The 27,687-nt window shown below is 41.0% G+C and overlaps 1 protein-coding gene across 1 annotated transcript in view; it reads right to left on the reverse strand.

Annotated features, from left to right (window-relative positions):
- Nucleotides 1-27,687, reverse strand: part of ITGA9 (integrin subunit alpha 9) — a 225,956-nt gene that overhangs the window by 70,615 nt on the left and 127,654 nt on the right. Inside the window, exon 18 of the mRNA XM_075493530.1 lies at nucleotides 13,108-13,258. Within this exon, the coding sequence (XP_075349645.1) occupies nucleotides 13,108-13,258 (151 nt within the window). The remainder of the gene's footprint in view (nucleotides 1-13,107; nucleotides 13,259-27,687) is intronic.

The following is a 27,687-nucleotide window of genomic DNA, read 5'->3' on the forward strand; positions in this document are numbered from 1 at the left end:
TCAAACGCCATTCAAGTGATCCAGTTTTCACCTGTCCTTTGTAATCCTCACTAAAGAATCAGGCTCACAACTTCTATTAAGGCACAAGTGCCTTTCACATGACAAGTACTTTCTATAGTGGAAAAATGTAATTATTGCTTGGAACAGAAATAGAAAGAATTCCTTGCTTGGAACTCTCTGGCTAAAACAATAAACAGGCCCCTTTGCTCTTGCTCTTCTTTGCATGCAGCATTTCAAAACTATGTACAGTCACTACGGAAAAAAGAAAGAAAGAAAAAAGCTAACATTAAACTTCATTTGAGGTCTACTGCTCATACTATTTTCCAGCTGAGGCAGTCAGACTAAAGTACACTAGTTTCAAACTGGGATTAGCCCATTGGCTCCACTCATGACCATAACCTAATAATTTTTATTTTCTCTTCCAGAGGCAGTTCAGATGAGAAATGGGAGGATGGATATCATGATTATAACAGAGCTGGTAAGATATCACACTATCACAGGTACCTGCACAGATGTCTGACCTCACAGATATTTCCAAAATATATATTGCTCCTATTGCTATACTCCTCGCCCTATAAATACATATGGATAGATTTATGGCTGCCGCATTTAAAAAAAAAAAGACAAAAATCAAAGAGGGTAATAATAAAGCTAAGAAAGACTTTTTTTCCTCTTGGATCGAAGAGCTGACACAAATGGCAACACCAATCATTCAACTTTCAGAAGTTCTGACTATTCCATCAATTCCACTGAAAGTTTATTTTTGATAAAAAAAAAAAAATAGACTGCTCTGCCTTAGTTGGAGAAGGATTAGGGACATACAGGATCCCCGAGTCGACCCAGTGTTGTCAGAAGTATCTGTATTTTTGGTCAATTCATATTGTACCGTTTTTTGAACAAATTCACCTGCTTTCTTCCTTACACACACTCACACATGCATGCACACATACATTGCCCCATTTATTAGCAAGGCACAAGACAAAATAAAAAGGAAACTGTGTACTTGCAGCCAAGCAAAAGAAACTATTTCCTAGAGCCAAAATCAGTAACACACACACACACACACTGCAAATGACCTGAAAACAGACACTTTACAGAAGGTATTTTGTACCCCACAGGTTATTGCCTTCAGTAGATATCATAGTTGAGGAGCCAAGCATGTGCAGGTTATGCTTATGTTTGCAGGGTCTTTTCAGTAGATTTTTTATACACATTATTCACTTTTGCATGAGTTTTCCAGCTCAATACTGAAAGGATGGCAACCATCACTTCTAACAGTAATTCTAATCACACAGATAGTTTAATATTCTTATTTTTCAGGACCAGTGTCATGGGTTGCACAGCTAAGCTAAGACACAGCCTGACGGGGGGCCCACTGTCCCTTCCCCAGTGCCCCTGAGGGTCTGACAGAGCTGGTCGACTGACAGATCTGTCTGACCAGTCCTCTCTCTGGTACAGAGCTGTCACTGAGCAGGAGAAAGACCATGGGAGCTGCACTGCAAGCATGGGTGTCCAGGCCTAGCAACAGCGAAGTGCTGGACGGGAGCAAACCGAGTCGAAGAGCCTGCACAAGGGACTTGGGATCTTGGTGCTACTCCTGCTGCCCACTTTTTGCAACACAAATCTAAACACATCTAAAATTCAGTATCAGCAGGATCTAAATAAATCAGCGTCTAATGGTACAAAAAGCACATCCCTGTATTTATTTGTATCATTTATTCCCTTTCAGTAGGAACTGCTGGCTTTTCAAAGACTGCTTACAGTTCAGCTCACAGCCACATAGAGAGGCCAATGGGAAGATGAATAAGCATCCCAGTAACCTGCCTTCACAGTGGCCAAATTGAGTGCCTGGGGCAGGGTACGAGAGCAAGGCAAACATACAGAGCTATTTTCCCCAAAATATTCTCCCCGCCTCCAAACGTTTTTAACCCAAAGATGTCCTGAGCCAGGTTAGTTGCTGTGTATCCCCTAACCATCTGTGGATTCCTTGTCAATGAACTTGCTTACCTCCCCCACACTTTTTTAGCACCCACTTGATCCGGTGGTGAGGACTGCCACAGCCTGACCAGACATGGTGTGATGCACCCTTCTTTTGTTTGCTTCCTACCATAGACAGTAGGATAGCAGAAAAAATTCATTGCCCCCTTGCTAAGTCCACTCAGTTGATTTACTAGACACCTTCCCCAGCTGCTGTCTTACGTAGCCACCTTGAAAAACAAATCTTCTGCTGCCATCATTTGAAATACTGTTTTTCATTTATTCCAAGAGATGTAGAGCACACGGTGTCATTTCCTGGCATAGTGTGGGCAACAGCCTTTTATATCCAACAACAGGACAACGAGTAAACAGGAACAAAAATAACTGGGAAGCAAGCTGGCCTGCTGAACTCCCACCATCTGCAAGGCAAATGGAAAATGGACTCAGCAACCTCCTCTCCATTTGGAGCACTGGCCTGGACGCTCCTCTCCATCGGGATCCCAGTGCTGGCTGCAAGTGCCACAGCGTCAGGAACAGTCCCTGAGATATTAATGCAGCCAAATACAAAGCTGGAAACTCAGACTAAATCTAATCCAAACCCCATCTCCTCCATGTACTTGCACCTTATTTTAGAATTTGTACCTTTATTGGTCTGGTCCAACGATTCTGCCAAGCAGCTAGAGGCCCATGCATAGATGACCTCTGGACCATGAGCCAACTGTGATAGGAAATTCAACGCAGACCAACTCTTGTAAAAGAGATGCTTAAAAATGGTTGAACACGACATACGTCTGTTTCCTCTCTGCATCCCTTGATTACAAGTCCCATCTAAAAAAGAAACCTGCAAAAGGTAACCTGATGCACAACTGCCAGTCTTACAAATCACGCATCGCCACAAAATTTTTCAAGTAAGAGCAAAGATTTCATGAAAAATGGAGACTTAGGTGCAGAAAGGGCAAAATCCACAATCCACATATACCAAAGCGTTACAAAATGGTGCCTACTTAGTAATGAACTATCAGTTTGCCAACCAGGATACAACCTTTGCTCATACAAATGTGAAGACACACCCTTTGAAAACACTACACTGGCTAGTACGTACACTAATATACTACTAAGCCTAAGGTAACTTCCACATACTCGTCATGTCCTTCAAGTTCCACATACAAAAACATAGCAAAACCCTGAGGAAAACAAAGACTAAGGGAAAATCAGGTTTCCTGACTCCATATTGATATATTTAAAAAACAACCATAAAAACTATTACAGAAAAAATTACTATGACACATGTTCAGCTAAATTCAGCAGTAAGCTAGACTGTGCTATTCCTAAAAAAAGCTTTTATCTACAAAACTGCAGAAACTCTGTAGGATTAAATACCTGTCCAGACACAATGCGATTGTCCAGAAAAGAAAATTAGGCCTTGAGAGTCCAAAAAAAGCATGTCTAGAATTATAGACTGCATGTTCCTATATTCTTCGTACCATTACATGTATAACCAAACTACATATGCTGTTGTAATCTGTCAGCAGTGCACTGCATTTGATTACACCTTTATTTCAAAAAAATTGTGGATGAACATGTATCTTTTTTATGGGTTGGATTATTCCCTCATGATCAGTACATAGAGATAGTAAGATAAGCTTAATAACAGCAGTGCATTATCATGCGCATGAGCCCATGCTCTCCAATAACCCATGAAAAAATCAGGAACAGGGAAGCCATTGAGAGGAGAAAGGGCTCTGGGGTAAGCTTTCCTTCATCTCACTTACTCCTGTAGATGTATGTATATATGTGCTCACACACACATGTATCTCACACTACTAAATCATGGTTGCATGACAACATTAACAGGGGAATTGTTTTTTAATTATTACAGATAACCCATGGGTTATGCACATTATTATTCTATAATAACAAAAACATATCTTCAAAATGTGCTTCTCTTAAAATTAAAAGCAGAAAAAAAAATAAAGCATCAGAAATCAATTAAATGAACCAGCATTCATTTCCTAGTGGTATTTCTGAAAGCATGGACAACATATGCCCACATATACTGTAAGACAACCTTCTGTGTGTAAGGCATCAATTATACTGAATATTTGTGTATTCAACTGCAGCACAGCTATTTGCTCTTAATGTTATAATGAAAAGCTTAAATTCATAACAAGTTCAGGAAATAAATTCCAATGTCATCAACCACACATAGTTCAATGAAAAAGCAAATGGAAAACCTCACAAATAATTAAAAAAAAAAATTAAAACCAAACTGGATGAGGAAACACAATCAATAAAATCAAGCCTTACCTCCCTCCCCTTTCTTCCCTGGTGGTAATTTTCAAGTGTAAAGAATAATATTAAAGGTAATAACAATTATAATAAGTTTGGCACTGGGTATTTTCCTGGAATTAATAAACCTTAGCTCAACCTACAATCCCCAACAACCAAAACCAAATGTGAAACCCCAGGAAATGCCTTTTTCAAACACACACAGGTTGTGGGGTTTGAGTTTTCTCTTTCAGAAACTCAAATACAAGGCGCATCAGGGCTTTTTCCACAGAAAGACCTGATGACATGATAAATACTACATAACATAGGGACACTGCTGAAATGCAAAGGTATAATCCATTACCTACTGCACTGGGATATTGAAACAGGTTTTTTTAATATCTATATTTTTTCTTTTTTTAAAACAAAAGTTTAGCAGTTCTCTTGTAAGGCTTTACTTTGAGAGGTGCCGCTCTACTTTATAGAGCAGCTTTTTAGTGTGCTCCTCCTTTTTCCCTTGCTAAGTGGAAATCACTGTGTTACTATTCTGCAGAAGGTTACAGCCAAAAGTCAAGCACAGGTTTTCTGGCCCCCTCCCAAAGGCAGGCTGCGAAAGCGCTGCTGGCTGGGAACGCGCCTGGCTCAGCATCCCCTGCAGCCTGGGTGGAGGGTCTACTGAGACAGCCCACAGAAGGGGTCCCCTGCTCACCCTCGGAGCCTGCAACAGAGCCAGACGAAATGCTTCTCGTTCTTCCTCCCTGCCTTGCTCAACGCCTCTGGTTTTGATGAAACGCCACAGGAAGCTCCCTCTCAAAAAAAAAAAAAAACAAAACAAAAAAAACAACAAAAAAACCCAAACAGATTTGGGACCTGGAAGGCCTCCTTCGGGGGTGGTTAACGTGCCTTCTTCTGCTAATAGGAAGACAGACTGATGCCAGCTGAACCCACAGTTACATCACTGACTGTCACCTGCTCCAGGAGGAGAGAGCCTGCCTCACCTAGTTCCCTAGGAGAAATCAAGACTCTCCTGAGAGCTTTTCCACCATGTTTTTGAAGGAAGGGAAAGAGCAAAGAATGAGCAAGAAAGAGGGAGAGGTAACAGAAAGGAAAAAAAAAAGCCAGGACTTTCCTTTCACACCAGAAGAAAGCATGGAGTTCACAAGAGAGTCAGAAAACCTCAGGGCCCCAGTGTCGAAGCCAAGGAAAGGAAAGCTTGGGATTTCGTAAGCAGTGCTGGCCCCTCCTTGGATTTGCAGCTAAAAACTCTTCACACCGTGTGCTGGTTTTGGCTGGGATAGAGTTAATTTTCTTCACAGGAGCTAGCATGGGGCTATGTTTTGGATTTGTGCTGGAACAGCGTTGATAATACAGGGATGTTTTCGTTACTGCTGAGCAGTGCTTACAGAGTCAAGGCCTTCTCTGCTTCTCACCCCACCCCACCAGCGAGTAGGCTGGGGGTGCACAAGAAGTTGGGAGGGGACACAGCCGGGACAGCTGACCCCAACTGACCAAAGGGCCATTCCATACCATATGGCATCATGCTTAGCATATAAAGCTGGGGGAAGAAGAAGGAAGGGGGGAATGTTTGGAGTGATGGCATTTGTCTTCCCAAGTAACAGTTACATGTGATGGAGCCCTGCTGTCCTGGAGATGGCTGAACACCTGCCTGCCCATGGGAAGTGGTGAATGAATTCCTTGTTTTGCTTTCCTTGCATGTGCGGCTTTTGCTTTACCTATTAAACTGTCCTTATCTCAACCCATGAGTTTTCTCATTTTTATTCTTCCAATTCTCTCCCCGTCCCACTGAGGGGGGAGTGAACAAGCAGCTTAGTTGCCGGCTGGGGTTAAACCACAACACACCCTTACTCATCTTTTTGTGCACGGGGAAGCAGCTCAGCCAGTGAGCTATGGGCCACACAAGGACCAAAAAGGCGTGGGCAGCTACCACCTGCAGCCCAGGGAGCCCTTCTCCACCCCTTCGAGGAAGTCTCATAATTTCAGTGCTTCAGATCTCTTTTTCCCTCCCTCACCTGGATGGAAACCGGGAACTCTGCTGGTGCCCAGCCATGGTGAAACCCCACTTTGGGTGGTACACTAGCAGGTAGGTCGGGATTCACTGTAAATGGGCTTTGCTATAGCACAGGCTGCCTTCTAGCCTCTACAAAAAGTAGATCTCACATGACTGTATTCATCCACACAGCTGTTCTTCCTTTAGAAAACCGTTCCCCTCACAGCCCCAAGAGAAAAGCAGGGCTAGGCAGTCAAACAAAACCTCCCTTAATAATCTGAGCCACACAAAGCATCCCAGGCTATTCCTCAAACCCACTATGTATATATACGTAAACAGTCATATTAAGAGTCATGACAAGCTACTTCTAGGACAAACACTTTCCACATCACGTAACCTGGAGCACAGCCCCACCTTAAAACAGCATAAAACTTCTCAATGTATCTGGTCACATATGTTATTCCAGACCATCAAGTCCTTAAAAACAGAGATGTTTGGTAATAGCTGACTAATTGCAAGCTATTTAAAAGCAAACAACCAACTTCCTCCTTTCCAAATCCTCACAAAAATTTATACCACATTTTTGTATTGCAAAATAAATTTTTACTCTGCCTAACCTAACCTGAAAAAAACAGGCATATCATCAAAAGTCCTGTCTTCTTGAATCTGAAGTTTCTGCTGCTTTCTGTGGAAATGCTTGGGGTGATCCCCCACTGCAACTCATTGTTTCCCTGCAAGTAGCTTAAGATTGCAAAAACTTGGATTTTTAAAGCTAGTTGGAGTTACCAGCATTCAGTTTTGCAAGGCTGGAATAATTTAGGCTTTTGGAACCTTACACACTATCAACCTTCAGTGAAATTTCGAAGTGTTAAGCTGCTCCTGAAAACAGGATTTAACAATCAAGCTCACATAGGCTCTTCCAACACTGAGCAGAAAAAGATCTAAAGTCCTGCAAAATCATGGCTTCTGAATAATTTATTCCAATCAGGACTTTGCCAAAAACCTTTAGGGATTTTTTTTATTCTATTCATCAAGTTAATTTGTCAGGAAAAATAACAAAGACTTCTTTCAGATATACAAGATAAATCAGAGTATGGGAGAAAAATTTACAAGACTCCAGTCAGTACTAATTACACAACTAAACCCAGTCTCCAATGCCCATTCCCTGAACGCGGGAGTGATACATGAATCTGAAGTGGAAAGTTTGGATCAAAAGTCTAGCCTTGAATTCCTACCTGCTAAGAGCAGGGGGATATTAGATGGCTCTAACAGCCCCTGGCTTGAAAAAGATGCTGCTCCTTACTTATCCCTAGGGAAGCATGAAAGTTGAGGTTTTCATTGAACATTCACAGAAAAAGAAAATTAACATAAATAATGAAGTCAGATAGCTTGAACTGCACGTATTTTTTCTTCCCAATTGAGAAATTGGGCAATTTTACTCCATGGACGCAAAAAGTTTTCGTGTGCTCTGGAGCAAAAGTTAAGCATTCAGATTTGCAAAAACGGAGAGGCAGCATGTGGCATGGTTACTGCCATGCTACTCATATTCCCAAGCCCTGGCTAAAAAAGCTCTCCTGGCAAAAGAGTTCAAATCCCCTCACGTAAGCGATATATGGCTTAGGCAATCTTCCAGACACACTTGTATCAGCACAAGGGGTCACAGCTTCCACGCTACTTGGCATCACTCTCCTCTGACCCTCTGGCAGAGTGGTTTACAGGAGCAAGTCCAACTCACTCCATGCAAAATCAGCTGCATTAAATCAAACCACTAATTTAAAAGGTTTCTGCTAACCAGCTGGATGTGAATTGAGACTGATCACTTTAACTTGTCTGCCAGCGGATCCAAAGGCGCAGTAACTGCTGGAAAAAGAGACATAATGGATACCCAGAACCTAAATTTTCTTCCAGTGGCACAGCTGGATCCAAAGGAGGGCACACGTCTTTGGCTTTTGCGCCCTATCAGTATCCTGCCCCTGCCAGCCTTAAGACTCTTAGAAAGTATGAGCAGTATGGGAAACCAGTGTAAGAGAATTTCCAATTTGGAAAAAATTAAACTCTGCCTGCGTCTGCAGCTCTTCTGAGCAATCCTAGTCAAGAGACGCGGGCAAGCGCTCTGGGAGCAAGGAAGAAAGAGCTCATATCCAAATTGCATGACCTCCCTGCTAACCCAGAAAGAGACGGTACCGCATTACTCATCAGAAGAAAAACCCCAGAGCCCATAAGCAGCACGACTCTGGTTATCGGCAATATTCATACTCAACACCAAAGTTTCAGGTACACGCTCACAAAGGAATCATGGAAATTACTGCGCCTGAGGAAACCATAACCTCGCTGTTCACCCTGCCCTGGCCCGGCCCTGATAACTTCACTCAGCTGTTGCTTGCGAAAACTGCTGTGAGAAGCAGCAGGAATGTTACACACAGCTGGCCTTGGATGCTGGGAGCCTGTCTGAAATTTAGGAACAATCCATGGCTGGAAATGACAGTCAGCAATGGGATTTCCTGACCTACTCTCTCCATAACCAGCGCTGAAAGGGGGTTAGCCGATAGATTCCTGCCAGCCCTTGCAGAGCAGTGAGAGATTAATGCTGCACATATTGGGTTATTGCTGTTGGTTTTGCTATTATTATGTTACATATGCTATTTTTATACTATTGCTATAAAATCTCATGCCATAGCTGAACTGATTTAATACAGATATAGCTCTGCCCTACACAACGTTAACTGCTACTGCCAGCAAGCTTACAGTGCTTTTTCTGCAACTGTACTGAAAACACCCCTCTTCGCTGAACAGCAGCTAACAAACGGTTAGCAAAGTGCCTATTGCTGACAAGCATTTTCAGCAAAACATCACAAGCCAGGAGGCAATTCCAATAGATGTAAAATGGTGTAGAAATTAGTAGCAATAGCTTTTTATTCTTTTTCCAGACTCAGCACACAGCAGCACTCTGCATTCTTCTATAGGAAAAGTGGTATCACCTCTGTTAAGTGGATTTTTGAGACTCTGAAATAGGATGCTTTCCTGAAGCTGGGTTAAGATTATGGGACAATAAACTTTAAGATTAAAACAAAAAAAAAAATATTAAAAAGCTACTTTACACAGAAGAGGGGGCCAACATTTCTTTGTCAACATAGTAAAGAAAAACAAAATCTAAGCAGGCAGGTGAGGTGTCTTTCTCCTTCTCTTTTCTTTTTTAAAGAGAACATGATTAAATCTTTCCATATTTCAAAAGGAACATTTTTATTAGTGGACACATTTTGAAATTTACTGCAGTGCAGTACTTCCATGCACCTGTAAAACAACCTGCACTCACAGAGGGAGAGCTTGAAGCTTTGCACAGGAGTTGTATCAATGTCCAATCTCCACCAATCTCTCAAAAACACACCCAGCCTGAGCCCAGCCCTGAAAGGACTTTGTCATTTTAGCCGAACTTTTTTTTTAAATAAGCAATGTGAGTTGTAATTAGCTTTTAAAATCTCATCTCAAACAGTTTAACCCCACCAAATGTAGGAGTTGAAAAATAAGGTTCATAACAAAAGCATTGTCATGCCCAGTAAGAGGTACAATAACTGGCATTACTGTAAGGCACTAAATGTAAACGTAAAGGAAAAGAATATGCACACTAAGCTAGTGGAGACGAAACCCACAGCTGTACCCTAAGTCTTCAGGAATTTCACCAGTTAACAAATTTGGTATTTTACAGTTACATGCCCATTTCCCCAGAAAAGTCCCTCTGCATTTAAAAAAGGTGAAGGGATGCTTTGAGTGCAGGAGGACAGTGACACTTTGGTGAAGCCAGCCCCTTCAAAGTGCAGTAGTGGTGAGAGAGTTAAAAGCACTACAGGGAGCACAGGCAGAAGTCAGCTCGTGCCACGTGCTGTGCCTCTAAAGAGAAGGACTGTCTGTCAGGAGCTACGGAAAGAAAACACTGGGCTTTGTCCATGGAGACGGGGAGGACTGGCTGCAGCACAACAGGAAAATCAGACAGTGGAATAGGCGGAGTATCCTAAATATCAGTCGGCGAATGCTTTTTCACCTCACAAAGGTGCAGCAAAGCCTTGCAAAGTATCAGAGAATACCAGCTTGGAAGGGACCTCAAGGATGATTTGGTCCAAACTTTCTTGACAAAAGCATGGTCTAGACAAGATGGCCCAGCACCCTGTCCAGCCAAATCTTAAAACTCTCCAGTGTTGGGGAATCCACCGCTTCCCTGGGGAGATTATTCCAATGGTTGATTGTTCTCTAGGTAGGTCTCTATCCACCACATCTCATGAAATCTCAGTCTCCAGAAAGGAAAGTGGGGCTAGCTCTACTCAGACCCTTCAGGGAACGCTACCGTTATCATCCCTGAGCTAGGCTACCCTGTTTCTTTTCAAACACAAGACATGGAATTTTGTCTCAATAACTCTGTTGAAAAAAAACAGCATTAAACTTTTGCGCTGTCAGGTCTCATTGTAACCAATCCATAGAAAGAAATAAAACTGCACTGAATCCACTGGAAATGTCCCCAGTGGGGACACAGGGAAAACACACAGGGGGGACACAGCATCTTGAAAGGACTTCAGAGACAGGTTACAAAAGCCCACCACATGATCATTGTTCTCAGTCACCTTGCAGAAAAAGGATCAAGCAACCACATGGAAGAGACTGTTCTCTTCCACTTCAGCGTTATTCGTTAAAAGGCAGCTGCTGCTGAAAGTTTCCCACAACAAGAAGCTCTTTTGATTCCAAAATTGCTCCACTAAGGGAAGTCTTAGGAGCCGTCATTTTTATTCTGGCTTTACATTCTGGATTTTTGCCTGGGCAATGTTCAACCAGGAACAGAATCTATTTAAAGTACATGCACAGTACATATTATGCATAGATGTCAAGGGATGGGGGTAGGTTATGAAACATGGAGGCTGTGACATTTTACAATAAAATCATTGTTCAAAGAGCTTGGGGAAAATGTTACATCGTAATTGAGGCTATGAGGCTGTAATCCAGTTTCCCAATTGGACAAATGGTGAGGCCAATAGTATATATTAGTTTGTCCTAAAGCAAAAACTGACTGAGAGAGAGTAAAATAGCCCAACACAATCCTGTGACTCGGTTTTTCAAAACTGTTACTAAAATAATTATCAGAAAAAACCAAAACCCTATCAAATCAATCAGAAGAACAGTGGAACAGCAAGAATAATAGCAGACTATACCCTGATCCTGTTTGCAAGACCTAAGGAAGAAGGAAGCCTACATGCTTCCTTGATGTGTGCTGTATTTTTTTTTTTTTAAAGAAATGCTAGCTTCTATTAGCAGAAGACACACTGAGTAGTGAGATAACCCTACAACAATGTCATCTGCTTCCAGAAACTGCTCCTTCTAGGCAGCATTCAGCACAGATGTTTCAAGCCTGCTATAGACCCAGGCTCAAGGTAAAATACCAAGGGAAACAGCACATCATCTTCAGCTTGTTCCCTCACAGTGTTGGCCAAGAAGAACAACGAAGGCAACTGGTGTTCCAGTTAATCCGTGTGTGTAAAATATTCAACATGTAAGCAGAGAAAAAAACCCCAAAAAACAAAAAACCGCACAACAACCTTTTAAAAGAACATGCATCAAGCTCTGTTTCTTTTCCAGTGCAAAGGAATGGAAACCCTCCCACTGACTTCAATGGGAGCTGGGCCAGACCCTGAAAGTCTTCACATAAAACTTCCATTAAGGAGAAGTTGCATATTGGCGTAAGGCATTTCTACTTTATCCCCTGCTTTTTTCCTCTTGGTAAACTGCACATTTGCAGCACACAATGTCTGAAAATGAAGCTTATAATACAAAAACAACTTTCTGAGGCTTGCAACTGTATTAAACATAATAGTCAAAACTGAACACTAAGAGAATTAACATGTATAAGAAATTATCATATTTTGTTTTATTATGTAATGAGGTTTACAATAACTGAAATCTATCATAAAACATTTCAAATAATGGCAAAATGTCATTGGTTCAATGCACCCAGTTAATCCCATACTTTGCAACAGTTGTACTACTGTTTGTAATACTGCTCTTATGGCTTACAAAGCAAAGCAAAGCTCCAGCTCCAGCAGAGAGACAACTGTGAAAAGCAGGAACAAACAGACAGAATGTTGGTATGATTGTACAGCTCCCATTTTGCACAATTATTGTCACATTACTCACACTCAGACAGCTTTTATGGCCATCAGTTTGCAAAAAGCTCGATTCAGTGTTTGTATTTCAACAACTTTACCTCTAAATTAACTCATACGAATGAAAATACCTGAATATTTCAATTTAAATGTAAAGAAACTAAAACTCAGAATATTCACCTGACTCCATGCGGGTGAAATTAAAAGCACTTTTGAGCTCTTGGATCTAGTGATGTGCCCTGGCCACAACCCAAACTTGCACCACGACGCAAGCAAAGAACAGCCTTGTATCTTGGTTTCAATGAGGAGAAAACCCAGGAGCCCCAGTCAGGAGATGACCAGGACTGCTGAGTGCACTCAAACTATAGGCACCCTTTGTATTTTCAGTGCCATTTGGTACCCTACCAGTTTCCAAACCAGTCTCCCTCTACCTCTTAATACCTTAATACCTCAACCAAATGGTCTTTCTTTTTCATTAGTGCACCCCAAATAACAGTGCTGTGTCGTCTTCTACAGAAACACAAAGGGTGTAATTTACACAGATCAAACCCACAAAAGAAAAACTCGTTAAAGAGCCTGGAAGAAATTCGAGCCCAGCATAACCAGAAATAACTTCCAAATGTCTCAGCAGTGTGGCCCAGGCCACCCCCCGTCCCTACATCTTGCAATTAAATTGGCTTAAAGTTAAGCCACAGCAAGATTGGTCTTTCTTACCTTTTGCCACATTTTGATGAAGAAGAGCTCCCCAGAAAAATTGAAGAAAACATTGGTGTCGTAGGCATCATCCCCAACGTTAGAGATGGAAATGTTAAGTGAGATGTTCCTCACTGCTCCCAGGGCCAGGTAGGCAGTTCTGTCATCAACACTGTAGGCAGAAACAGTTACACTGGTTTAACTCTGGGCAACTTTCACACTCTGGTCCTTCTTCTTCCTGCTATGGAAGTGTCACAACTCAACTGCTTAAAAGCTCGGCAGTCAGTAATTCAGGAATGTGCTGGTGCGGCCAATGCATGGTGCGGGGGGCTGTACTGGGAATGAGCGGCTCCTGAGTCCTGGTTCTGACACTGCCTTTTGTGACTGTAAGGAAACCCCGTGATCCTCATGTGGAACTATTTCATGTGACTTACTGTTAATATGGTTTTAGTGAGAATAAAATAGTTGAAGACTGTAACGTAATTGGACAGGGGAAATGCAACAAGTGCAAGATATTATGTCCACATTCAAATACACAAGCTATTTCAGTTTGTCTCTCAATAATTCAAACTTATTCTAACATTCTAGTAACTTTCTGAAAAATCTTCTTAGAGTTATGCTATGGATAGAAAAAATGGAAAAGAGGGTCAAATAAAATCCAGAAACTGGTATAAGTAGAAAAATGTATGGAAACTACAACAAAGGTCCACTGAATGTGACTAATCTTTCTTCAAGTGTTTATGCTGGACCTAACATGATGACGTCATCTTCTGTAAGTGGAATACCAAGGGAATGGTTGAATTAAAATAACAGGTATATATCATTAATCAATACACTATTGTAAAATGGCATCACATATTATGAATCCACACAGACATGCACACATAGAGGAAAATATAAATATTCATACACACACATTTATTATTTGATATTTAATCATACTAAGCTATCCAGCAGATGAGATAACAAGTAGGAAAAAAAGCTAAAGAGAAATCACAAGAAAATACAATATCAATGCAAAGATCTGCAGGTCTAAGAACTAAAAGTATAGTAAAAGATAGTATGAAATATATAGGTATAAATGTAAAAATAAGCAAAAATAGCCAAAATATCAAATTGTTTACAGTTATCATAACTAGAATCTAAGACCATTCATTCATCCTGGAGAAACAGAGACGGTGTCACAGAGAAAACACCAAGTAGCTGGTCAGAAAAGGGTAGAGACCTCCAGCCACACAGCAGGGAGATGCTCTCAATTATTTCCTCTAGGGGACAGCCAGCCCAAGAGTAAGAAGGAACCACCTCTGAGGAAATGCACCCTCACTCCACCCACCCCACCAGATGCTGTTGCACAATGCACGTGCACACAGCAGCACGCGATGGCATGGAGAAATCCATAGCTGACCAAGCCACCTTTCATTCACCCAGTTTCCATGAAGGAATGGCTGTGCCAGGGACATACATGGTGGCACACACTGCTCCTCTGCATATCAGCAACTCTCTGAAAATGGCTGGGGTGCAGGATTTGAGCTGTGTTTAAAGGCAGCCTGTCCCTCCATCACCACCAGCCCTCATCTGCCTGCAGTACCTTGGTCATGGTACTGCAACCAGAGCATCTGCATAAAAGCGGACTTTCTGAGGACACGGTGCTTATAAACCCTTCAGCACCTTCTTCCAACCACAGCCATACCAGACCTCCAAAGGCAGAGCTCGCTGGGCTCCATCTCCCTGCGTTTGCCAAGAAGTTTCCAGACGTGGGTTTCCGAAGGTACATACCCAAAGCAGCCAGGGGCTCTGGTGAGTGAGAAGTTTGGAGGAAGATGGTCTAGATTCAGGCTTTAAAGCTGATGGCTGTGGATTGCGAGTGTAATTTTTCCATGTAACACAGACAATATTTATAGCATTTGTTTCCTGTACTTACTTCATTTATGATGATCTTCATTTATTAAGCCCAAAATTATGGCTTACAGTTCAATGACAGCTTCTTAGGAGACAGATATAAGGCTCCAGGAAATGTGCCTCCTTTCTCACGCTTACAATCAACTGCAGACACCAACCAATCCTACCGATAATTGGACACTTTCCTTTCTAAACATTATAGTTTATTCTCATAGTCAACTACCAGTGCAAATAAGCATTTGCAAAAGCGTATGCAGCACAGGATCGACTGCAAAACTAGTTTGAGAGGTCCAAATAATTTGAGTTGTTGCTCCTTACATACCAAATTAATAGCACAACTATGTGAGAGCACTTGGAAGCATTTAACCTTTTGGCCCCAACTTCAATGTTTACTGTTGAAAAGCAGACAAATTATGAAGATGCTAAACAATCTGCTGGGATTTTCTAATAATCAAAAGTGCATATTTGGAAGCAAAGAAATAAAACAACCATTTATTACTGTGAATTATTTCTCATGAACTTTATAATTTCACTTCTTGCAATCACTTCAAAACTTAATCAGCATCTATCAAACTCATCAGCAAAATCTGGAAGTATCACTTCAGTAAGCAAAGAACATCACAAGATATCTTATGCAGGGTTGATACTAAATGAAATGCACACTACAGAATCCTGTCCAAATTGGTAGTAGAAGCACTTTGAGATTTAACATAAAGTCAAGACAATGAAGAATACTCTCCTTCCTACTGAATAATAAAAAAATACTCAGAATGAAAACCTATATAAAACTAAACCCACAAAAAATAATGTAAAAATAAAAAGGGTTCTGTTACTCCTTTCTAAAGCTATCACTCCTCTGTTAGAAGTGCATCATACCAAAATGATGTTTATAACAACATTTTCCTCAGCAGAGAAAGAAAACCCACTTTCTAAGAGCACACTGTAGTTGCTCCTACACAAAATTCACACACTAATAAACTCTGAAAAACCTCACTGATTTTAGGCTGGCAGAGGAGTTCAGTTCTTCCTCTGAAAGGCTATATGAGATTGTGCTGTAAGTCCCATTTTAAGAGAGCAGCTTTCTGAGTCATTGAATCTGTGTACATCTGGAATGAATCAGGTTCACTTGCAGTGAGAAGAGGATTAGGAATCTCCTTGTCCACAGGGGAGCTCCCAGGCTCTGTTTGCTGCTTGAGAGGGTAACGTCATGGGGCACGGACAGCCTGCTGTGGTACTGGAGCAGCTCTGCTGCCAACCCGGTGCCATCCTCCTCCAGCGCCTGCCGCACATTAAGCAGCCTAGCTGCCAAGTCAAAATATGTCAATGAAAGAACCGTTGTCACCCACCAGAAACAAGAAAACAAACTGAAGCCACCCCTTCATCTTGACAAGGTATGCCAAATAATTTAAGAAACATAATCAAGCAATGGCTTTCAGTTTATGATTTGTTGGATGAGAACTATAAAGCCACCGACATCCTCACCACGGCCCTCGTAACCTTGCTTACATTAAGGAAGAGGGGCTAAAAATAAAAACGGACTCAAAAAAGGAAAAAAAAAAAAGAAAGAAAAGAAGTCGAAAAAATATCAAGATATAATCACTTAATTGGACAGAACACCACCATTTCATTACATCAGGTACTATACACAAACAATGAACTGAGTAAAAGTTCTGGGTAGACTCTGTAGACATATATATACATTATATATAGGCAACCACATTTGTACACACATACGTCCAGGCACACGAAGGATGTCAAGGTATCAATGTTTGCATGGAAAAGGAAAGAAGTTTGACATTCAGAAGTACTAAATACCTGCAGCTTTCATTCACATGACCCAGACTTGCAGGTAACAAGCAATTCTGAAAATCAGGCTCCAAATTTCTGCCACGGTTTTGAATTCACTAGCTGTGGTACTACACATCAAATGTAAACAAATATTTAACATTTTCCTCTTAAGTGATTAAGAAAAGGAAACTAAATTCCAGGATAAAACAAGTATCATCTTTTTTGCATGCTTTAACGTTCTTTGTTAATGCCCGCGCCGTGTCATTGCACTATGGTCAGCGAGGGAAGAAAGACCAGCTGGGAAAGGCAAACTGAAAAGATCTGCAATTTTCATTTCCCCACCCCCCAAGATGCTGGTGCTTTTATTAACGTGGGTCAGGGGAGACATAATCTGCATTCCAAAAGGTACGCAGGGACATATTTCTCTATTTCCTGCACTAGAGAGAATTTTTTTTTAAATTGAAAAAGCATTTAGCACTTCCTCTCAGCCTGCGCAGATCATACGCAGGGCAAGGAATGTGATGGGGTCACACTTACCCTGTTACTCTGGGTCACCGACTTTCCCTTTTATATTAGGAGCCTTTCTTTCCTTACAGCAAATCGGCACCTACATGGATAAATCATTGCTATTGCTCAACGGACAGTGGAAGTTACAGCTGGGGTCAGTTAGACTGCAAGTAGGTAAAAATGCTTCAAACAGCTAAAGTCCAATCTGCCCTCCATGTCCATCAGATGAAATTAAAGAAGAGTCCCACCTTTTGCTTTTAAATCAGTAAAAGGTGTGAGTCAACAACATTGGTTCTGTGACAGATCCAGATTTCTACATTCACCAACCAGCTTTGCAGTTGGTCTTCGCAGTTACTATGATACTTGAATATTAATTTTGTCTCCACAGACTCTTTACATCAACCCTGAAAACCTTTATTCTGTTGGGTTTTTATCACAGGTTCCAGGGTCAGTTGAACTTTGGGAGGAGTTTTGCAAATACTTAAACCTCAAGGGCCAACAAAAAGCTGAAATCCGCAGCTGATCTGGGAATTCATTTGATGTCTCAGTGCAAAACTGAGAGGTAGCAGCCCCATAAACAAATCCAAACCAAGTAAAAATTTTAAACAACCCCACAGGGAGCAAAGCTATTGGATTTTACACTGCTCGATTACACTGTCTTGCCATCGCATGTGTGTTCAAGGTCAATTCTCTCCGCAAAGTTCACAGCCTAAGGACTCAGCCAAACGCTCAAGATATCATGGCTTATTCTGCATTAGCTGAGCTGCTGCCTTCCCCCTCTTGCACTGAAGCCTACACTAGCAAAGGCATTAAGAGACCGCATGCAGTTGATGACCACAGCCTATCTGAGATGCACTAAGCCAGCTATGGTAAACTAGCTCTGAGCCCATCAGATCATTTCATTAATGAACCTTCTGTTTCTCAAGCGGAAACTTTCCAGTGTGCTCTGAGTAGCAGATAACATGAGGTGATGGGAAAAACGTAACAGAGAATTCAAAGACTGGTCAACCGAGGTTCTGTGTCAGCAGAGCACAGTTTGGGAGTAACATCATACCAATATTGCCCCCTATGAAGACTGAGTAACAATGTGCCAATGTTTCCCCATAGGAAGGGCCTGCATGTCCCATATGAGAAAAGCACTTACTGTGGTGAGCCCAGGGCCAAGGAGGTGGAACTGCTCGTGCCGGTACCCTTCTGGAGCACAGCTGCCACGTCTCTAGCACTTCAGTTCCCATATGTATTGCAACTCAGGAATATGGCACAGAGCATTACCTTCTCCATCTTTCCTACACTTTAATTTAAAAAATGAATGCATTTGAGTAGTAAACAAGGGGTGGGGGGAGATGGATGAGGACCACTCTAGGAAATCCTTTTTGCTCTTTATTATGGTATTGAAACAACAGAGTGATTTCTAGTTACAGCTAGTTACCATATATTCAAAGCTTCTCTGGAAATTGTCCTCTTTTCCCCAAATGTAGTTTCTTCACAGAAATCCCCCATAACTACACAATAGGTATAACTCCCAGCCACCTATGTCTTCAAACTGTTAAGTAAAAAGGACAGAGCAGGGCACAACATCCACATAAAAATACTTATCACCCTTATCTTATCACCCTACAGAAATCTGGTGCCTTTTATTATTATCAGTAATTTCAATTGTACCCAGATGCTCACAACCCTTTATAAACAGAACTGAAGAATTAATGGGGAAAGAGCTGCCTCTGTTTTCACACAGTGTTCACTCCAGGGAGGAGCTATTGGTTTGAATGGAGCTACCCTGGTTTATGAAACTGGCACGTGAAAGCAAGATGAGGTACAACATCTACAGAAGCTCTAATCTAATCTTTCACCCTTGCAGACACACATACAAACCAACATCTTTTATAACCACAAGCAGCGTCCTTGAAATCAATGGTACTGTGCCCCTAGGACAAAGTTATCCCTGCACATGCGTGTAAGACAAGCATCCTAAGGTTGGAACACGAACAAAAACTAGTTACTAGTGGCAGAAAGAAATGCAAAAGATAAATGGTATCAGGCATGTAGCTGAAAGTTGTACACATCAGCCTGACATGAAAGAAAAAAACCCCTCTGTTTGTTAAAATACTTGAAGAGCTCTGTTAAAATAGGTGATTGTTGACCATAGATCTGGCCCTGAAATTTGAGGATGACTCAGTAGCACTTTACAACATACTCCTTCTAGGAATTAGATCATTAACAAAGTCATCATGCAAACCACGTATTTACCATAGAAATTATGCCTTCAGAAATAGATCTCCTATCATTAGATAGCTTCAATTGCTTGTCCCATTCCTGGGGTGCTGGGGTGCAATATGTAATTTAAAAAGCATACTCAGCTGAGCATCAATGAGGGAGAAAAAGACCAGTGCCCTATCCAGCCATCACTTTCAGAGGTCAATAAAAGGCAGTTAATCAGTGATTAAATGTTAGAAACGGTACAGGTTTGTTACTTTAGGAAATTCGTTTGGCAGTAGCATGTGTTATACATCAGGAGTAAGTTATGTCTAAATGTCAAACGTGATAAGCAACATATACCCATATCAGCACATTTCCTCTATAGCTCATGCAAAACCAGCAAGACGATTTACCTGGCGACCTGTGAAGAACCTCAGCCTTACCAGATTTTGTAATTGCAGGACATACCACAGAAAAAGTTCATGTAGCTGCATCACAAGAGTACATGTATGTGTATGTGCATATACATACACATGCATGTATGCATCAGCCAAGATGTGTTCTGCAAATACAAAACAATGATGCATCTGCTTCTCATTGCGGTCTGTACAGTATCAAGAATTTCCACCTCTGGAGGCAGCTAATGTATGACAGCACTGCCTGAGGTTAAGCTTTTGTTTTGTTAGCTTTATACTTTGGTTGCTAGAGCAAAACACGATATGGTGACTTGAACTATCTTAGGTCCATGAAATATTGATGTTCAAAAGGAGGGCTAGGTTATACATTAGTTGAGCAATTAATTCAAACTACATGAAAGAACATCTCTTTAGGGTCTAGTTTAAAAAACAAACAGCAAAATCCTACTCCAGTAGATACAGTCAAGTGATTCTTACAAAACAAATCCAGTATTTAAGAAATGACAAGACTGGCTTGTACAGTATCCCTGACTGATCGTAAGTGGCCTGTTATTAGAAAATAAAGATTGGGAATTTGTATTCTTGTATGAGATGTGGACTACTGAGGTTTGTTACCACTCATCACTTGATGGCTCTATGACCATCCATATGGGTTCAATCACCATATGTTCAAAAGGAACAGGACTGCCCACTGCTATCAAACTGGACTTATTTATTTATTTTGGGAGAGATTTATGAAGCTCTGAGTGCAACTAACCAGATGGAAACCAAGAAACCATTCCTTCATCCCCATTCACCCTCAAGAAGGGAAAACATTCACTCGTTTCTGAGACGATGCTCCCACTGCAACTTGTACTACATCCTGATTAATTGCAGGCTCAACTGGGCAGCCCTTTCTGGAAACTGCAAATCTGATCCTGGATGAGCTACAACAAAGTTTTCCACGTGCCTCACAAACACAGCATTCAATACACTAACAACTGTCAGTAAAAGATAAATAAAAGTAAACATAAATTAGAAATCGGAATTCTGCTTCCTGGATTCACCGAAAAGACTAAATTTGCAAACAGAATTACAAATGTACTAATATACATGAAATGGTATAAGCATTTTTTTCATTACATCCTTTACAGTGCAGCAAATTGCTTTGAAATAATGTTAAACTACACTATAATTTATGAAATCACTTAAATCACAGTGTGAAACTTGGTATGACTTTTTGAGAAAACAGAAAGCAATCCACTCATATCTATTTTTCCCACGTTCTGTCATTCTTTTCTCCCTGAAAATAACTCCTTTGATAGCTTAAAAGATCGTGAGTTAGGACAGCACTGGGGTATGACCAAGTAACCAGTGGTCCAGCACATGACTGCAGTGGGATCAGTCACGGCTCCCTGTCTGTGTCCTAGGAGTTGGGAATATCCATGTTGGTACACACAGCTTTATACGCACAAGGTCTTGACTGAAAGCTCAAGACCACTTTCCTAGCACTAGAAATGCTAAGCCATAGCATTTGCTCATTTTTCTTTCATTGTTTTTTGTAAAGCAGAAAATTAGCTCCATCTGAGCAGCTCGGCTATTTAGGGTAGCCTGTCTAGGGTAAACAGAACGTCAAAAATATTTTTGAAAGAAGTGTTTGTTCAATGAAAGATAAAATAAGTGAAAACAAATTCTTCATCTGCTATGAATGAAGAGGAAGGGAAAAACAGATACTATCAGAGCATGTAATTAAGCTCCAAATGAAAGGATATTGTTTTTCCTCATCATGACTGTTTTGTTAAGATGCACTTCAGGGGCATAAAACCGCAATGGGCATGCCATGAAACGTGAGGCCTCTCTGGAAACAAATCCCCGTTGTGTGATCAAAGGAAGATAAGTGCTGAGGCGTGAGCCTGGTCAAATTTATGAAACAGCTTCGCTTCCCACATTAAACCACAGGCTTGCAGCTTTTCTCCCTGGGTTTGCAAAAGGCTACGATCAGTGAAAACCTTTATTAATTTTTTTTATAAAACACTACTATATTCATGAGATACACTCAAAAAGGTTTGAACTTTCTGATCAAAATTTTATGTTATTGCTCCTTTCTTCAGAAGACACTGACTTTCTGCACTGTTACTGCACTAATCTATGTTCTGTGCCATTGTATCTTGTGCTGGTGAAAAGTAAATTGGACAAAGCTGTCATAACACATTTTTATCTACAATTTCTGGATTCCTTCAGCTCAGGTTCTCTAATAATTTGACAAGTCAATATGAAACTGTGCTGAGGTTCATTTTTCAAATCCAGGTGCCTAATGTCTGATGATGTGCCCAGTGAACCAGAGGAAGTCCTTCCACTGATTTTAATAGGTCCGTGAGCATATTCATCCTTGCATCTATACACAGCATTTACAAAACAACCAGTTTTGCAGTTGCATAGCTAGTCACCTATGTGAAATTATTCATTCTTCACTAATACAAATAATATGCTTATAAACTTCATAGTTGTAAGCTCAAGGGCTGGGGGGGCGACAGGGTGGCGGTGCACACTCTCCCTTGTCTTTTCAGTGAGTCCTGGGTTAGGTACTTCGAGATTACATCGCAAAACGTCACATCAAATCATTTACATGCCTGTCAAATACGAAGCCATACACAACACAAAAGAGATCACAGAAACAAAAGGAGTGTTGGCAGAAAACATGGTAGTCCTTTAGTAAAAGTCACAGAAGGAATTTATTGGGGGGGGGGGAGGGGAGATAAACCCAAACAAAACAAAAAACCCCCAACCAACCAACCAACCAACCAAAAAAAACCCAAAAAACCCCACGTTCTGTGGAGTTGACCAGAAGATACTGGAAAATACTACTTCTTCATAAATTACCCTTTCATTAAAATGGAAACATTTCAAACTCAATGAAATTTTTGATAGACTGGGGTTTTGTCCATTCTCTGGCTAATTCCAGAGGAACCAACAGAAGCAGAAACAGCGCAAGCCACAAACTTGACCTTCCAATATTTGGAAAAGGGCATTTCTCAAAAATCCCGTTTCACAAGAGAACTTTTGAAAACATTGACTCCAACTCAAAAAAACCCACAATTTGAAAAACCTTGAAAATTTCTGCAAAATGCACCTGTCACTTCTTTGGCTTTCTATGACTTTTGCTTCCAATTTCAGATTTCCAAAACAAACAATTTGCAGCAGTATTTACAGGAATCCCAGCCAGTCTGCAGAGGAAGAACATAAATTTGAGTCTAATGAATGGTGGCTGTTAAGGATGCTCTAAACCAACACATAAAAGCAAGTTGCTTATTCCAAACAGCCAAACATACACTCAGAAGCACTCCAATCGGTGAGTAATTCTGTTTCTAATGACGGGAGAAGGGTAACCTCATGTCACATAAATATATGGGAAGACAGACTTCCTCCTGGAACCTTCTCAGGAATAGCAACAGAAAATGCTGTAATAAATAATGCTATAATATTTATTATAGCATTATTTATTACAGCATTTTCTATCCAAGGAGGCTCACAGTCCTGTGCTTACAACCTGATTTACATACCATGCACACAGCTTGTGCTGGAACACAGCAGCTACATGACATGCTGCAACATCATCTTTCTTCTTGTACTGTTTGTTTTCAGTAAAGCTGCTCTATTCATTGTGACACACGGGCTCTCAGTATATTTACACAGCCATACAGGATTTCCTTCCTAGCTGCATCTCGCAGGGAAGCCACCACCCATTCTGCTCTGGTCTTTTTAGCTGGTTTATTATAGCTGGAAGAAAGTCTGTTTTTTCAAACACTCTCACTGTTACTCAAATGTCTTCTCCACAGTTTTCACTGGGTTCCCATTACAGCCTAAACAGGGGTTGATAACTACCATTGCCTCTGCAGAGTGCCAATCAGATGGATAGGCATCAGCTCAAGACCTGAAACTGCCTTGGTATGTCAGACAAGATATATGCTCCTGTCAACCCTTCTCCCTCAGCACTTTCAGACTCTTCTTAAAAGACCAGAGTGCTTTTCTCCCATATAAAGTACCAGAGGAATGGATTAGCAGATTTTAAAGGCTAGGGAAGTCTAATCTTCTACAGAACACCTACTTCAGAGTTTCCCCCAGCACATCTTGAGGAAACAGATGCAGTTCAGCTTCTAAACAAGTAGCTACAGAGAGGCTCAATGAAAATGTGCTATTTGCTACAGAAACCTGATGGAAAAGACATTTGCTGTGCTGAGAAAACAGTGAGCCATTGAATTAAAGCATGATGTGTAATATATATTTTTAATATTAAACAATATTTGAAAATAATAGCTAACAGAACACTCTTTAATTGCATTTTGCTTTTCAGTACTGGATTGCTGGAAAGGAAACCTGGTTTCCTATTGCTGTCCCAAAGCTATGGCCATAAAAATAAAGTTTATTGCAAAATATTATATTCCTGTTTCTCTTATGGTTTCAGGTTGTGTCATTAAAGTTACCCCTATGCAATACATAAATATCTTCTTCACACTAAGATACTTTTAAGTCTTTTCCTTCAGAAATCTCCCTGCCCCCACAACACAGTGCATTACTGCATGGATAGGGCCAGATTTTGCCATCTCCTGCGACAGGTGCAAGATTTAACACTGGAGACTCTTTGAAGGGGAGGCAATGAGTAGTCTCTCTGCTCTGTGCTGCCAAAACCTCACATGTTTATTCTTTAAGAAAAATGGATTTGAAAACAGTAATGACTGGAAAGACGAAATACCTCTCTTCTGCTCCTTCAGTTTCTCCCAACACTGCCTTCACCAAGTCCCCAGCACAGTTCATGGCTCCTTTTTCCTGACTCTTAAGTTGCCATCTGTAGTTTTAGGCTAACACCACTCATACTGCTACAAGTAAGTCCAGGACAACCACTAAAAATACCATTTGTAGCAATACTAGTACATACCACTGTAGCTGTTTCTACATGCTATCTCGTAATGTCTGCCATAGAAAGTTAAATCCCCACAGTTTGCTTTGCCAGGTCCAGCCTTTGATAGTACTGTCCCCTCTCATGATGCTGCATGTTCTTGCTGGCAGAAGTGGCATCAGCAAGAGGCGAGGAGTCCCACAGGCAGTCTTCCAGCCACAGTGCTGGAAGACACTCATAACCATCCTAGGGAGGTGTTTCCATGTTGGCAAAGAGCTGGGTTTTGTTGAGGCAATTTTGCTCAGGTTACAGAGAGGATTTACCTCGAGACAAGACAGAAAACTGCAGAAAAGTCGGTTGGAAGGGATTTCTAGAGGTCATACAATCCATTCTCATCTTCTTCAACACAGGACTATTGCCAGCAACAGATGAGGTCAGCAGGGACCTTATGCAGCCAAGTCCTGAAACCCAGGATGGCAGAGTGCACTGTCTCTGCACACCTCATTCCTGTACAGCACAAACTGCCTACACAAGAAGGTTTTTCCAAATCTCTGGTCTGAACCTGCCAAGCCACAGCCCTTGACTCTCGCTCCTCTTGCCATCTGCCACAAGCAGGAAGAGTTTGGCTCCTTCGTCCCACAATCCCTTCAGGAAGCTGGGATGGGTTTACATGCAAACTGATGCTAATGAAGGTGGACAAGCCTTGAAGAAATTAATCTGTTAACTGAAAACAAACCTTCTTCTTTCCAGAGTAAGTGCATTCTAACTCTTCTTCACTCCAGTACAGCATGTTACCCTGGTCTTCAGCCCAAGTCTCCAAGGACACCTTTCACTATAACAGAAGTATTCAAAAAAACAGAATACAGGAATCACCACCACATCCCACCCCTACCCTCCCAAATCTTTGCAAAAGCTTCCAGATGGAGTTAGAAGGCTTTAAGGTTTTTTATCATTGCCCACTTTCAAGCAGTCCTACCCTACCTTCTTCTCCAACTTCACAGTGGAGGGTTTCAGCTTGCCCAGCAGCACTGTTTCCACATGCAGGAGCACCTCAGCAACAGGAAATAATGAGGCAAACCCAATCATATCTGGTCAGAACAGCAGTGAAGTTTCTACCTTACACATGCAGATTTGCTTTGTTCAAGCACTTTGGATAAATGGCCATATATTAGGTCGTTACCTAGACCAAGCATTAACATCCCAGGCTGTCTATTTGTTATTTTTCAAAAGTGCAGTGCTCCTAATTTGAGGGCACATGAATAAGTTTTCAGAAGAGAAGGAGGATCCCAAGAAAAGCAAAATCAGAGCAGACCTGGTTAGCTCTTGCCAGCATGGGCTGGTTTCCCTATTAGTCATTTGGTATGCCAGTTTGGCATCTTCAAAGCTGGGTGCAATCTTTTAACTGGGTAATTCTAGTGATTCAAATGCATCCCAGGTGAACTCTAAATCAGAGTAGCTTGTGCAGTTCCTGAGCTCATAAGAATGACCTCAGCAAGCAATTCTCTTGATGATAATGTAATCTGAGCTAACTTCCTATGCACATATATGCTCCAACCAGCACATGTTTGGAAGCGTATTATGTACAGTGATGGACAAAACTATACGTTACAACATATAGCTCTCTGCACAGCTTTTGGCTCTAACATGTTACAAACTCATGAAAAGTGTCTAAGAACAGCCAGACCAAGTCGGTCCATCTAGCAGAACGCCCTGTATCCAACCATGTCTAAAAGTAAGAGGCCTATGGAAGAACAAGGCAAGCAGAGTGTTATTTTGCTGATATATTTCTGCAGCTTCCGGCTTTCATATTTGCCATTTCTCCACCATGTAAACTCTCAGCATTTACAGCATCCCCAACAGTAAAAACGACAGATTAATCACACGCTTCATGAAAACATACCTCCTTGTCTGTTCTTTTCATTGCTCTGAATAGTTCAGTATGATTAGCAAACTTTATCACCTTGCTATTCATTTTTAGCAGATTATTTCCCTGATCATTTATGAATATGTTGAATACCACTGGCCCCAGCACAAGAACTTGTGGAGTTTTCTCCACTAGGAAAACAAACTATTTACTCCTTCTCTCTGTTGACTACCTTTTAATTAGGTAGTAATGCTCAGGCACCATTCCTCTTAGACCTGGGCAACTTTCTTTGTGAACCTTTGGTGAGAAATCTTAATAAAAGTCTTTTGCAAGCCCAGGTAGATGATCTTAACTGGATCACTCTATCCACGTGTCCAGTGATATCTTCAAAGAGTTGCAGCAGTTCTGAGAGACAGCACTTACCGCTGTCTTCCCATAAACATCCTGTTTATTTCAATCCAATGTATCTGTGTGTCATTAATTGCATTCTTTCCAAGAATAAGTCCACCAAATTTAGTCAGACATGATTATTTAGACAAAGACTTTGCCATAACCCTGCTAACAATGAAGTCCATTGTTTAGTGCAGATAGTAATAAACGAGCCACCTTTTCTGCTCTTTCAAAAAAAAAAAAAAAAAAAAAAAAAAAGCTTTGTACACAGACTTACCATAAACAGGAATAATGTGGAAAAATGCTGATAGGATTCTTTACCACAAAACACATGGGGCTGAAAAAATTACCATATTCCTCAAGACAGGCACTTCTCTCAAATCAGAATCCATAGCATGTTTTTGTAGTTTTATGCATGATAATAATACTAATTAAAAAAATATTTTCTTTAGAGATACCCATTGTGTTACATTTCTTAATAACTGAAACTTACACAGCCCTTTAGCTAAAGAAAACCCATTCTGTGCAGACTTGATGGATTTGATGACATCCTGTTTATTTCAAACAGGACTTCAGATTGTCACTGGATAAAGAAGATTGGAGAGCATTTGTTCAACATTTTGCTATACAAACGCAGAAATTGTATTTTAATATCCTAAGCTTTTTTG

This window comes from Mycteria americana, chromosome 2 (genome assembly GCF_035582795.1).
Source record: "Mycteria americana isolate JAX WOST 10 ecotype Jacksonville Zoo and Gardens chromosome 2, USCA_MyAme_1.0, whole genome shotgun sequence".
Classification (NCBI taxonomy): Eukaryota; Metazoa; Chordata; class Aves; order Ciconiiformes; family Ciconiidae; genus Mycteria; species Mycteria americana.